This window comes from Nansenia antarctica (assembly GCF_963989245.1).
Source record: "Nansenia antarctica genome assembly, chromosome: 13".
Classification (NCBI taxonomy): Eukaryota; Metazoa; Chordata; class Actinopteri; order Argentiniformes; family Microstomatidae; genus Nansenia; species Nansenia antarctica.
Window position 1 is genome coordinate 22,749,442 of NC_137683.1, and position 15,185 is coordinate 22,764,626.

The following is a 15,185-nucleotide window of genomic DNA, read 5'->3' on the forward strand; positions in this document are numbered from 1 at the left end:
CTGTCTCTCTCTGTCTCTCTCTCTGTCTCTTTCTCTCTGTCTCTTTCTCTCTCTCTCTCTGTCTTTCTCTCTCTCTTTCTCTTTCTCTCTCTCTGTCTCTTTCTCTCTCTGTCTCTCTCTGTGTCTCTTTCTCTCTGTCTCTCTCTCTGTCTCTTTCTCTCTGTCTCTCTCTTTCTCTCTGTCTCTTTCTCTCTCTCTCTGTCTCTCTTTGTCTCTCTCTCTCAGACAGCGATAACAACATCACAGATAAAATCTGACTCCTCATAACAGAAGAAGCAGAGGATGATCAATCACCCACACACCTCTGACATTGTGTTATGTCATTCTCAAGTTTGATTTATTCACATAGTCTACGTTGACATTTCAGCAAATTCAGGGCAAAGGAGGAGGCCGTCTCTCTCTCTCCCTCTCTAACATATTCAAACTCATTCTTACATCACCAGGAAACAGATGTGGAACAGCCAGCACTCTGTTAAGGTGCGAGGACACAAACACACACACACACACACACACACACACACACACACACACTCACCACACACACACACACACACACACACACACACCACACATACCACACACACACACACACACACACACACACACACACATACCACACACACACACACACACACACACACACACACAAATGCCAAAAAGAGACAGCGTGTTGAAAACGTCTCTACTCAGCATTTAATTAACCACTCATTTACTGAGTCTAGAGAAGTGTATGGGTCTGGTCTGAACGCAACAGCTGAGAAGGTCTTTATTGGGTCTCAACAAGCCTGTCAGCCCTCTGAGTTAAAAGCTAGAACTTAAGATACTGCCTTTGGGAAATGAATAGGCAGACAGTGATCCTATGAGATAATAATCATGTACGGTAATAACTATGTGATTCGTAACAGCTCAACATAAGTTCAAACGTAACAGCTATGAGACACGGTACCCTCCCTATACAGTTTCTCTACTGTAAAAAAAAGAAGATCTTAAGTCTTCCTTCTTCTAGCATTGGGACTGCCCCTGGCCCTAGATGACTTTTTCTTACGATGACTAATGGTCCCTCTGACAAAACACTTGGCCCCAGCCAGCCTCCCCAGTAACCTTGGTCTAGAAACGCCTCAGATGATGGATAGATGATTCACTTACTCAGACAAATGTATTCGTCGCCTTGGATAAAGGCTACATTTGAATACACGTAAATGTACATTGTAAATTGTTTTCCTGTTTTGCAGGTGTAGGAGATTCAAAGTGCCAATTGAGAAAATCTACAAAACAGCACAATGAGATAAGTTTGCTTGGGCCATCGATATGACCGAAGAGGAGTTCCAGTTTTAACTCTAAGTGGCTCCTTTTTGGCTATCGTAGCCTTCCTGTTCTGTTTCCTGGGGCACTTGTTCACTGTTTCACTGTTGTCTTTCGTCTTCTTATTGATGACCGGCGGTGTTAAAAACAAACTACCCAGGGGACACTAAGTGAGACATAACAGAGGAGAGAGTCCCTTCCTCGCCGCTGTTCTCCCTGCTTCCCCCTCTGTTTGCTCATTAAACATGTCTAGACGCTTTCATTCACAGGTGTTGACTCTCCCCCCCCCCCCCTCCTCTACAGCCCTGTGAGAGCACCCTGGCACACCCCGCCACCCGGCCCAGTGACCACCTCTTCACCCTCTGGATGGGTTTTTAATATCCCCTTCAGGATATGAGGTCCATGTCGTTACTGGATTATTTGACCGTATTTGATACGGTATCGTGGGTTCCTACCGGACCTTCACCTGTTTTCATTGGCTCGAGATTTGATTTGATTTGGTTTTATAGGATTTACTACCGTTGGGATTTACTGTCGCTGTGCTTCGAAAACGATCCCTCCCTTGAAATGGCTTGTAAGATGTGGAACGTTGCCCTTTTAACCTTTACCTAACCCTAACCCTTACCTTAACCATTCTAAAACATCTTCCATGGGGAGATGTCAGAGTTAGGTCTTCCCAAGCATCTCACTTAGCATTTTCCATCCTCACAGAGAGACAGATATGATCTCCTTTATGACATCACAGTAGTTAACGTGCAGCACTGTACCTGAGATCGTCTCCGCGATCGGGGTCTCCTGCTCTTGAGGCAGGGGTAGTTTTTCTCTGCCTTGCTGCAATGCTCCAGTGGCTCTATCTCCCTCCTCTTCACCTCGTCACCTCCTTCTTCTTCTTCTTTTTTTTCTTCTCCTCCTCCTCCTTCTCCTCCTCCTTCTCCTCTTCCTCCTCCTCCTCCAGATCTACCCTCTCACCAGCTTCCTCCTCCTTGGTGGGAATGTGGAGTGGGGGTTTGACCAGGGAGATGTCTGCTAGACTACCATCCAGATGGACAAGCCTAGGACAGGACAAAGAGAGACACTTAGTGGGAACGTAAAGGGGGGGGGGTTGACCAGGGACGTGTCAACCATCCAGCCTGGGACAGGACAGAAAGAGACATGGTCAACCTGTCTTCATCGTCATGGGCTCTGTTCTAAAATCTACACTAGCATGCATTTAGAGTTACATTTACATTGTTGCCATTTCGCAGACGCCTTTATCCTAAGCGACTTAGAACAAACACATTTTGTCAAAGTAAGTGAATCATCTGTCTATCACCCATCATAAGAAAAAGCAATTTATGCTATGACCAGGGGCCATTGGCGGTCACAATGTGTTTGAACCAGAGGGTTCTGTCTTCATACAAGCCTGTGAAGGGATTAAAACACACATCATGGGTAAAAACAACAGCATTTGCAATCCGCTGCCCCTGAACAGCATTCTGGCAAATATTCAGTATTTGTTGAATGAAAATATGACTTGCACCTTGCTAGATGTGACAGTTGAGGGGAGCAGACTCCATGATTGAGCTGACACCAGTGTTGCCAGATTGGATTGTTTTCCAGCCTAACCACAGTCTAAAAGCCACCCATTGGGCGGGACTACACCCAATCTGGCAACACTGCCTGACACCCCTGTAGTGCTGCATGGAAATGGGTCAGAGTAAGACCGGGGGGGGGGGGGGGGGCTGAACATGTAACAACTGCATGTCCAAGCAGGCAGGTCATGTCATACAGTATGTCACGCAACACAGCACTTACTCATTTTGTGACTGAATGATTGGGAGGAGCCTACTCAATCACAGCTTTCCACTGTCCTGGCGCCCCGCTGGTGGAACGAGCTGCCCACTGCTGTCAGGACTGCAGAGTCGCTACCTATCTTCCACCATAGGTTGAAGACCTCCATCTCTTCAGGCTACATCTTAACTGTCCCTCCTAAAGACCTCCTCCTCCCCACCTCCCCCTTCCCTGTACAGTTTCTCTACTATTAATGAAAAAACTGTCAATGGTCCCATCCCAGGTCATAGCATAGATGACTTTTTCTCACGATGACTGATGGATAGATGATTCTAGATGTCTGATCCTGATCTCAAATGTATTTGTTGTAAGTCGATTGGAGAAAGGCAGCAGATGCCTGAAAAGGAAATGTGAATGTGCCTCTGAACACTGGTCAAACAGTAACTGACATGAAGGAGAGATAAGAGCTGGGACACTCCATGGTTGCAGCATCAGTAAAGAACTATAAAACTATATATATCTTTTTAGTGGGGCAGTACCACTGTTATATCTTTTATTGGATATGAATTGTTATTGTATGGAGACAGTAAAGTCAGGAGGAGAGGACATGGGCCGGATTCAAACCCTTGCCGACATGGGCGTACGTGTGCACTGTAGGCCATGGTGCTAGACCACGGACCACCACAGGCCACAATAAAGCCCACAAACTAAAAATAAATAAACTCTAAATAAACTCTAAAACTTTGTAACTAAATTACTGAAATGCTCAATTTCACCCCCCATTTGCCCCCATCGCTGGCTAGTGTGGACATGTGTGTTCTGTTAATTACTATTATGAAACATCTTAAGACACACATAAAGACTTTCTAAATCTTAACATATTAAAAAAAAAATATTTTTTTTTGTCACATGAAGATAAAAAATCATGGATTGAACAGTTTTGATCGTATTGTGTGTGGTGTGCCCCGATATTCCCAATACAGCACACCACATACATAAAGATCCGTCCTACGATAGTCTAGACTAGAGTCTCGTCCCCCAAGCCAGAAATCTCACGTGATCAGGGTAGTAGTACCCTGACTGACCTGTACGAGGCAGCCATGTGCGACAAGGCAAATAAAGTGCCAAAATCGGCCAGATTATCTTTATGTGTGTACCAGGCTTTAGTCTATGCTGGTTGGCATGATCACCCCGCCCCCACCTGGTCAATCAATCAAACAACCAAGTTGATTTATTTCAAATGAAGGGCACCTGGTGATGGTGCACTTCTGCTTGTCGGCTGTGGTCTTGATGTCGGTGAGCAGGAGGAAGCGCTCGTGGAAGTAGTGCAGGTGGAGGATGCAGACCAGCAGGAAGGACGTAGGGATGAAGATACGTGTGAAGAGAGCAGGAACAGAGAACTTCTCCAAACCCAGATCCTCTAGTCTGGTGGAGAGAGGGAGAGGAGGGCTGTTAGCTATTAGCACGCGCACACACATGCACGCACGCACACACACACACACACACACACACACACACACACACACACACACACACACACACACACACACACACACACACACACAGGCAGACAAAAACACACACACAGACAGACAGGCAGACAAAAACACACACACACACACACACACACACACACCACACATTTTAAATGCTTTATTTATGTCCACATAAATACAAAGTGCATTAGGGACATAAACACTAACAGTGCAATCGGTTCATTGGGAGACATTCATTTACGTTTGTGACTGTACAGCAACCATCGTACACATACCATATTAACACAGAGGATGTTTCAAATGTGGGTTAACAATAGCATTACTGTAACACAGTAACACACACACACACACACACACACACACACACACACACACACACACACAAACACACACACACACACACACACACACACACACACCAGTTTAAGCAGTGTACTCACTTCTCCTTGCTCATCCCAGTCATGTTGGACCAGACGTGTATGGAGGAGTCAAACTGGAAGGTGTAGACCAGGATGAGCACCAGCATGGTGTAGACCACCACTGACATCCAGAAGTACTTCAGCATCCTCCTCCACCACTCATAGTGGACCTAACCATGACAACAGAGACATGAGGTCATCACACACTACAGCCAATCAGTCAATCAACCAATCAATCAATCAATCAATTAATCAATCAATCAATCAATAACAACGTTGTGCGTGTGTGTGTGTGTGTGTGTGTGTAGTACTGTATGTACCTGATACAGGGCCACGCAGAAGAGGAAGAGCATCATGTAGATGATCTTGTACATGACGATGCGTCCCTCGAAGCTGACGAAGAAGAACATCCCTCCGCAGATGTAGATCCAGTACTTGATGAACATCCTCATCACCGTGTTCCCCAGCACCTGTATCATCTCCCTGTGCCCTCCGCTCTCGTCCTCCTCCTCCTCCTTCTCTATAGGAAACACGGCGGAGGAGACGCTAACGCTAGGCTAACAACAACACACACTCCACATGCACTCACTGGACACTTTATTAGGAACACCTCTGTGGACTGGACGTCCATGGACCACCCGACCGGCCTTGTGTCAACAGTCCAAGCTGGTGGAGGTGGTCTGGTGGTGTTATGGTGGGGGGAATGTTTCCTTGTCATCATGGTGCCAGAATCTCAAAGGAATGTTTCCAACATCTTGTGGAATCAATGCGACCAAGAATTGAGGCTGTTTTGAGAGCAAAGGGAGGCCCTGTCCAGTATTAGTACAGTGTTCCTAATGAAGTGTTTGGTGAGTGTATCTCTGATAGGAGAAACATGGGAGGAAAGAGCTGAAACAAAGGGCTAGGGGCTAGAGGATAGGGGATAGGGTAGGGGCTAGGGGCTAGAGGATAGGCTAGAGCTAGGGCTAGAGGGTAGGCTAGAGCTAGGGCTAGTACAAGGGCTAACTTATGTAACAATGGAGTATAGTTGTGTTTCTCTCTCTTACCTAGTTTATGACACTCAGTTTACTGAGAGTAGGAATAACCTCAGGTGAATGTATGAATGTGTGAATGGTTTATGGCACCATTGAAACACAAAGGCTGCATTCGTAAATTTGCTCTGGAAATCTGATCTGCACTCACGGAATGCCTCTTGTCCAATCAGATTACTTGGTCCCTTTATGACGTTCAACCCAGTGTGCGCTCCGGGACTCTCAGAGCGAATTTTTCGAATGCACCCAAAGTAAATAGGCCAGTGAGGGAGACTCAGACAGCCAGACACACTGGAACACAGACCGAGGGGCCGTCTCACCCTTTCTGTGGGCCTCGACTCTGATGTCAGAGAGCACCTCCTCCTCCCTCTGGCTCTCCCTCCTCTCTGTCAACGCCTGTCTCAGGAGCAGCCAGAAACTCAGCAGGCACAGCATCTACACACACACACACACGCACACACACACACACACACACACACACACACACACACGCACACACACACAAACAGATGGACAGAGGAGGCAAAGAGACAGTCAGTATGTTCAAGAACTCAGCCATCAAAGCCATTCAAAGGGTTAGGGTCCACTTGATAGTTCCGTACAAGTTCTGATATATACGGACGATCAGATCAATCAACCAGCCATTGTGTATGTGGTTACCTTGGATCCCAGTTCCCGGAACGGAACCTCTTTCTTTAGGAAGAGTCCTGGTACGGGCTTGAGGACCTCGAAGCTCCAGATGTACTGCAGGATGATCAGGAGGTTCCCGTAGAAGACCATGAAGGGAGAGGTGACCATGGCGTACTTCCTCCTGTTCCTCACCATCCACAGAGCACACGACCAGATCAGGAACACGAACGTCAGCCAGCTCACATAGGTGATGCTCCACGCCTGGAGGAATAACAACGTGCTATTACAGTGTGGTGGAATTAAAAACCCTCAAGGAGACCAGAGTTTCAGATGGGATACAGGCTTTTATTATCATAACAAAATGCCCAGAGTTGTGTATTTCTGCAGGATAGCAACTCATTTGATACAGTTATACATCAGAGTTAACACTGATTCATTGGTAATTCTAGAAAGTTGATGGCAAGTGTGGTAATTCATACACGACAACAGTCATTGCAACGAGTAACTACACAGATATAAGAGCAACTTAAGTCAAGTAAAATTGTATTATCCAACTATGGGAAATTTGGTTGCAGCCAGGTATTAAAAACACATTCAATCCATTATAAATACAACATGAAGGAGTCAACAATACAACACAGTACAGCACGCGACCACTTCATGTGAAGACCAAAGGACGACCAAACTGCTGAGTGTGAGAAAGTGCTTTGTTTGCGCTTGTAGTTGTGCTGCCGCTACAAAAAAGATCTCAGATATCCTGATATAAGATTGAGATGGTGTATCGGACATGGAGGGAGAGGTGCGGCCAGGCATGTTGTCTCCGACACCCCGCACCTCTCAGAGGCTCCAGGGCTCCGTTACCATCCACTACCAGACCCGGGGGAAGACAGGCCCCTTTAACGGATGAGGTGACACAGGAGAGGCCTGTGGGTCCCCAGCCCCCCCCCCCCCCGCCCCAGGTCTGTGAAGTCCTATCAGTGGCGGTGCGTCCCACATGGTAGACATTAAGGTCCCAGGTCTAACAGGACTGGCTCAGAGCTGTCACCACTAATGACTAAATTGGCCACCGTTGATGCAGAGAGACAGGAGCCTGGAGAGGGGGGGGAGGAGGAGGCTGGGACTGGGGGTCTGGAGGTCTGGAGGTCTGTGCCTCTGAAAAGGCCGACTGTTCAACCCCCCCCCCCCCTCGTCTGTCTGCCCCCACCCCCCCTCCCAACCCAGCCAGACACTCACCATCATGGCGATCAGCGCACAGATGTAGCTTTGCTTCATGATGAACCTGAAGGCCGTGACCGCCGCGTTCGCTCGCATCAATTCCTCCTCCCCCCACGCTGGCGGCGCCGACGACCTCGAGACCTCCTCCTCCTCCTCCTCCTCCTCCAACGACGACGACCCCTCGCCGAAACGTGCCCCCGCCACCTCATACACACTGGCATCCTTTCTCTCTGGGGGAGGGAGAGAGGGGTTGGGTTGTTAGCGGTTACCATCAGATGCTGGTCACTACATACTGTACCGACCAATCCGGTGGCCGACGTGAATCATCTAATAACTGTGGCCTTGAGAAGGAGAGGCCTCAGTTTTTACACACTCCCAGGGATTTCCACGTCAACATGCTCACTTCCTAGAAGTGCTACGCGCTTTCCTAGCACAGTGTGTGTGTGTATGTGTGTGTGTGCGTGTGTGTGTGTGTGTGTGTGTGTGTGTGTCTGTGTCTGTGTGTGTGTGTGTGTGTGTGTGTGTGTGTTTGTGTCTGTGTCTGTGTGTGTGTATGTCTGTGTGTGCATGTGTGTGTGTGCGCGCATGTGTGTGTGTGTGTGTGTGTGTGTGTGTGTGTGTGTGTGTGTGCGCATGCTAGATGTGTCTATGGTTATTCCATCATTCCATATGATGTGAGGAGAGGATCACACTAACCTAGGTCTGATCCTGATTGGGTGAGACTAACCTGTGTCTGGCCCTGATTGGCCAGGTGTGTACTGTGGTATGGAGTACAGGTCCTGGTCAGAGGGTCCTTTCTCACAGGGCAGAGACGGGAGGTAGTCCGGAGAAGAGCCGTTAGTCACTATCAACACCTAAAAGAGGAGAATGACAGCCTCACTGTACACACCTCGATATGCTGGGAGACTAACAGGACTGTTTAGTACAGAGTATGGTTAGGGTTAGAGTTAGGGTTCAATGGCTAAGTAACATGCTGAAAAGCATGCCTTTTTGACTCTACTCAGGTATAATAACGTACTGTGGATACAAATACTTGTATACAAACCTCAGTGTTGTTGTATCCATCTTGGATGGAGAGAAGCTGAAAGAGAGAGGCGAAATATGATCATCTTAAGATTGAACGTCAATTTCAGTAAGACTATAATAACAAGGGTGCTTAGGTGGCGTAGGGGTTAAGCGTTGACCACGTAACTGCAGGGTTCCCGGTTCAATTCCAGCCGCGGACATATCCTGCATGTCATCCCTTCTCTCTCTGTCACCATCCTTCCTGTCATCTCTACTATCTCTATCACAAGTATTGTTATATGAGTATAATAACAAAGATTAGAATGATTATTCATGAACTTATTATTATTATTATTACTACCGTACTACTACTACTATTATTATTATTATTACTACTACTACTATTATTATTATTGTTGTTGTTATTATTATTATTATTATTATTATTTGATTCATTATTCATGAACCTATGTAGAACTGGATATATGTAGAACAGGAAGTAAGCGTACATTTCTCTCATCGGTGCGATAGTGAGCCATTTTCCACTGCTCTCTTCTCTCCTCCGCCGTAGAGGTGATGATGTCACTGGTGATGTCATTACACACAGGCTCCTCTCCATCTGTTCCAGGTCCTTCATTGTGCCCCTGGAGAATATGTCAAACCAATGAACTCAATACGTTATGGTAGATGACAAGAAGATAAGGTAATCTGTAGATTTGAAGTCACAAGATGGGATCTAGATATTCAGGGAATCCAAACATGCTCAATGCAGCAGGGGATTCTTAAATCAAATCACATTTTATTTGTGACAGGTCATCGCATACAGTCATAATTGACATAGTGTGAAATATATTGGGATCTTGATCCTCGGTCAACAACGAGTCATAAACAATCAACAAGTCAACACAAAAAAATTATACAAACACAGAAAATAGTAGTCATAATTTGGATAGGCATAATAGGCCTACTATTGTATTTTAACCTAAAACCACAACCAAATCATGAAGCCCAAGCAGCTCAACCTATCTATTCTGCACCAAAATGGCTGCTGTGCTACACAGAATGTGTCCTACCATAAGGAGCTCTGTGCTGCACCAAAATGGCTGCTATGTAACAGTTGCAGTATGTACGTAGGGAGCTCACCGTGGTCTCCACAGGGTCCTGCAGCCAGAGGCGGATGAGCGTGGCCAAGGTGTAGTACAGCACCAGGAGCATGATGGGATTGACAAAGTGGTGCCAGGCCAGCTGAGGGTTGACCCGGAACATCCAGGTGTGAGAGCAGTCAGTCTGGACCACTGGAGAGAAACCAAACAGACTGGAGAGGGGGGAGGGGAGGGGAGGGGAGGGGGGGGGAGGGGAGGGGAGAGGGGAGAGGGGGAGGGGAGGGGAGGGGAGGGGGGGGGGGGGGGAGGGGGGGGGAGGGGAGGGGAGGGGAGGGGAGGGGGAGGGGAGGGGGGGGGGGGGGGAGGGGAGGGGAGGGGAGGGGAGGGGAGGGGGAGGGGAGGGGAGGGGAGGGGAGGGGAGGGGAGGGGAGGATGGGGGGGGTATTATATTATACAGTTTTGCAGTAAATTTTGAACAAATCTGAAATCAAAACAGCCACAACCACCACTTAATTTCCGAAGGTTTACATTCTCTAAATCTATTAATGTGACTGAGTAGGGCACAGTAGATAAAAGAAAAACTCAGGATGCTGTTTTTGATTGCGACATTCTGAACAGGCAAGCGAATACTTGATGCCGTTTTCAACCGCATATTTCCCACATGTCTGAGAACAGCAGTGTCAGCAGGAGTACACAGGATATAACAGTATTAAACTCCTTCATTCGTTCCTTTCTCTTTTTCATATGAATCACCACCCTCTGTGTCTTGGCAGATGGTCTTAACGTAAAAATAAACTTTTACTGTCACGGCTTTCTCTGGAATGGGGAATCTCATCGCTAGTATAATCACATAATCATTTGGAAATGTCTTTCAAGTCACTCTCACTCAGAAACATTGAATGAACACACTCTTTTTCACAAAACACAACAGAGAAATAGAGTGTTTTTATATGTAATAATACAATATATGCCATTTAGCTGACGCTTTTATCCAAAAGGACTTATGCTGTGAGTGCATACATTTTTCAGTATACAGTATACATATGGTCCGAGCAGGAATCGAACCTACAACCTAAGCGTTTGTTAGCGCCATGCTCTACCAACTGAGACTCAGACGGCCACCTAACTTTTCACCACCTAACTAGTTAAGTTAAGTAATTGGAGCATGGTAACCATGGTTACTTGGCATATGCTGGTGAACCGCTACAATACCGCTGGTATAAACAAGCAACTGCTTTCAATATGCCCCCGCTGAACCACACATCCCGCAAGCCCCCTCTAGCCTTATAGTCCTCTCAGAACCCGATTTCCACCGGCAGTCACCATGTTATGGTTCCCGTCTGTTTTCTCTTTTACTGGTATAATAACCCTGAACCAAAACAACAACAGAGCGAGCAGCTAAGGGGGAAGAGGATAAAAGTGAGGGAGAGAGAGAAAGAGAGGAAGAGAGAACGCCAAAGAGCACAAAGCATAAAAGCTCCTGCAGTCTCTTATTTTCAGTTTATATCATCCCACTATAATTGAGCAGGATTGTTTACTTTGGGTCTTACTGTGCTCATGTCCTGTTAGGAGTAGAGCAAGTATAGCAGAGGGTGGCCTAAGACACTCCTGCTGCACAAACAGTCTGTCGGAGGTGATTAACAGGACACAGATTAAGCTACTCCTAAAATGTCAATGGGCCCGTTTCACAGACAAGGTTTAAGCCTACTCCTGGACTAAATCACACTTTCAACGTCAAATCTCCATTGAAGATGCTTGTTAGTCTAGGATTAGTCTTAAACCCTGTCTGTGAAACCAGCCCAATGTGATTTGGTCGGGGATTAGGCTTAATCTGTGTCCAGATTAATTGTATAAAACAAAGATAACAACATAGGAACTCAAAAGCATCATTAGTGAAGTTTAACTTTACATACCATGATGTGCAATCAGCCCAGATTTAGAGACATACGTACAGTGCAATAATGTACAAGACACACAGATGCCTGCAGAAGTCGGTGATAGAACTATTATTGCGCTGGTGTTTCAATAAACACTTCAAACCAAAAACATTGCCATATGCGTTTCAGCATTTATAGATTTGCATGTGTCTGCCCAGAGAAATGTCACCCCAGTGTTTGGGGCTAAAGTGAAAAGCCCACATTTTTCGGTCAGAGCAAAGTTGTAATCAAAATGAGGTCTTTGCCGCAAATTTGTAAATTACAACGCTTTGATTGTTGCCTGTGTGATTGTCAGGTTCTTTGTTTGAGCCCAGAGGCAGCAGATCAGCACACTGAGCAGCTATTAGTGGTTGATGCGTCAGGATCTGGCCATATTTAAGTCCTTTGTCTCAGAGATAAACTACGATTCCGTGAAACGGTCCGCTGTGGTGGAACGAGTTTCATTAAATAAACGAGTGCAGGCATCCAAAGTAGGATCTCAAGCACAGAAGTTACTTAAATAAAATGTTATATTCCTCCTTCAGTGATCCTTCTGTTCCTCCCTTTCCCCCCTCTTCTTTCATTGGACTTGTATATCTAGAGGGAAATATAATTCGCTCGTAGATTTTAGTGCAAATATAAAAAGCACAGCGTGGGGTGTTCTGAGTTCACACATTGTACCATTTCATTTAGGTTTCGAATGCCTTCCCTTTGAGAGGGTAAAAGGGTGCTAATGTTTAACACATTAAACTAAGACAGTCTAGAAGGACAATCTGATAGTGTTTATTTCTACTCATGATACAGAATACTGCCTACCCAGTAATCCTCACTAGCAGGTTTCACTGAACAATAATATACAGAGAACTCGAAATAAAGACCAGATTTGGCCCCTCTAGAGTTCTCTGTCAACATGTGTGTATGCGTGTTTGTATTGTGGCCAAACTAGGAGCCTAGTTGGAGAACGTTTTACGGCAAAGCGAGAGAGCAGTTTAGCAATTAAACCTGTATCCTGCACTAAGGAGCTTTTGTAAACAATGCTGCAATGACAGCGGTACTGTGAAATACATGTGAGTGTACACACACACACACACACACACACACAGACAAACGTAAACACAAACAGCCACCATGTCTCTTCTAAAGACTCTGATCAAAGTCTAATTTAGACGAATTGCATCTACTTTACTCCAAGGCCCTTTTTCTCTCGATCAGTCAGCTTTGATTTTTTTCTTCTTTTCTCTCTCTCTCTCTCTCTCTCTCTCTCTCTCTCTCTCTCTCTCTCTCTCTCTCTCTCTCTCTCTCTCTCTCTCTCCTCTCTCTCTCTCTCTCTCTCTCTCTCTCTCTCTCTCTCTCTCTCTCTCTCTCTCTCTCTCTCTCTCTCTCTCTCTCTCTCTCTCTCTCTCTCTCTCTCTCTCTCTCTTCTCTCTCTCTCTCTCTCTCTCTCTCTCTCTCTCTCTCTCTCTCTCTCTCTCTCTCTCTCTCTCTCTCTCTCTCTCTCTCTCTCTCTCTCTCTCTCTCTCTCTCTCTCTCTCTCTCTCTCTTCTCTCTGGGTCCCACAATCCGTGCGGCGTTCCCTGAAAGCAGCTGTGTAATTTCAACCGAGGCCAAGAATGGACTGCATGGCCGGGATAACGAGAACCAGCTGGACCGGAGCATGGGCCTTCTGCTGCTGCTGCTGCCACCTCTGGGCCTGACGCGGCTCACAGGGTGGCGGTGGGAGGGTGGGAGGGTTGGGAGGGTTGGGAGGGTGGGAGGGTGGGAGGGTTGGGAGGGTTGGGAGGGTGGGGAGGGTGGGAGGGTGGGAGGGTTGGAGGGTGGGAGGGTTAGGGTTGGGAGGGTGGGAGGGTGGGAGGGTTGGAGGGCGGTAGGGTGGGAGGGTGGGAGGGTTAGGGTTGGGAGGGTAGGAGGGTGGGAGGGTTGGACGGTTGGGAGGGTTGGAGGGTGGGTGGTAGGGTGGGTGGGAGGGTTGGACGGTTGGGAGGTTGGGAGGTTTGAGGTTTCATTGTCTAAGTATTTGTGCTCTGTGCAATGACAATAAAGTTGAATCGAATCTAAAATGCCAAGATGCATTGGGTCAAAGGCTGGTCTGTGTCTTGGAGAAAGAAGGTTACTGGGTAATGTCACAGGAACGTTCATGGGACTGAATATAATCATGGAGGAAAAGTAGTTCTCCCAAAGTTTTGCTCTGATACTTTGCATATTCCTCATCAAGGCATTTCTTATCCTAAAGAGCCAATCTCATTGGCATTACATTTTTATGATAGTTCCCGTGATAGCATAGCTAGCGTATTTCAACAGCTAGAGACCTTCAATAAACACACACACTCCTCCCCCGTGACTTTCCTTCACAACTCAAAAAGTCAAACTCTGAGACTTCGCCTCCCAAATACCACTTCAGGATAACAGGAACGATATTCACCCCGATAAACAAAGCGCTTGACACTGTTATCTTGACACGTCTTTGCTAAACATGTCACTTCTCTCCCTGTGAATATCCATCTACTTGTCAATACCAATTGTAGCTGAACGCGTTCCAACGTTTGATAACCTCTTGGACGGACATCAACTTCCAAATTCGCGGCCTCGCAAACACAGAATTCCCATGTCATGACGAAACGTTCAGCGCTCCCGCTCATAACCTCTCCGCTGTAAAGCTAGGGCGGGCTGACAGCAGGATAGATGAAATACAACGTGATGGACGACCTTGAGCAGATGTCAAACACATTGTTGTGTGTTGTCTGGAGAGAGAGAGAGAGAGACCATACAGATGCTTTATGTAGCTCTTTAATCTTCACACACACCGTCTGACAGACAGCTCCTGCGCTGCTTTTCCTATGAATTCCTCCGCCTTTCAACTTTTCAACTCGCACAGACACGGACACGTGCACACGCACGCAAACACACACACACACACGCACACGCACACGCACACGCACACACACACACACGCACACACATACACACATACACACATACACACATACACACATACGCACATACACACATACACACATACACACACACACACACGCACACACACACACACACACACACACACACACACACACACACACACACACACACACACACACACACACACAGGCAGCGCAGAGAGCACAACATTGTCCTCTATGAGAAATACCACCGGACTGCTCGACCAGCCCATGGCTTATCGTCATGACAACTACGACTGTAGCCAATCGGACACCCGACACCCGCACTGACATATCCAATCCCGTCCATTTGTCTAAAGATGTGGAGACTTGTGCTTGATTGGATTTGGCATCTTTTTTTTTCC

At 46.8% G+C, this 15,185-nt stretch overlaps 1 protein-coding gene across 1 annotated transcript in view; it reads right to left on the reverse strand.

The window, feature by feature from the left end:
- The window catches only part of LOC308169431 (piezo-type mechanosensitive ion channel component 2-like), a gene marked incomplete at both ends in the record, with an annotated part of 99,132 nt that overhangs the window by 22,677 nt on the left and 61,270 nt on the right, over nucleotides 1-15,185 (reverse strand). The window contains 10 exons of the mRNA XM_080544113.1: nucleotides 2,216-2,354; nucleotides 4,324-4,497; nucleotides 5,009-5,157; nucleotides 5,308-5,507; nucleotides 6,339-6,453; nucleotides 6,679-6,909; nucleotides 7,882-8,093; nucleotides 8,591-8,717; nucleotides 9,378-9,512; nucleotides 10,012-10,183. Of these exons, the coding sequence (XP_080400239.1) occupies nucleotides 2,216-2,354; nucleotides 4,324-4,497; nucleotides 5,009-5,157; nucleotides 5,308-5,507; nucleotides 6,339-6,453; nucleotides 6,679-6,909; nucleotides 7,882-8,093; nucleotides 8,591-8,717; nucleotides 9,378-9,512; nucleotides 10,012-10,183 (1,654 nt within the window). The remainder of the gene's footprint in view (nucleotides 1-2,215; nucleotides 2,355-4,323; nucleotides 4,498-5,008; nucleotides 5,158-5,307; nucleotides 5,508-6,338; nucleotides 6,454-6,678; nucleotides 6,910-7,881; nucleotides 8,094-8,590; nucleotides 8,718-9,377; nucleotides 9,513-10,011; nucleotides 10,184-15,185) is intronic.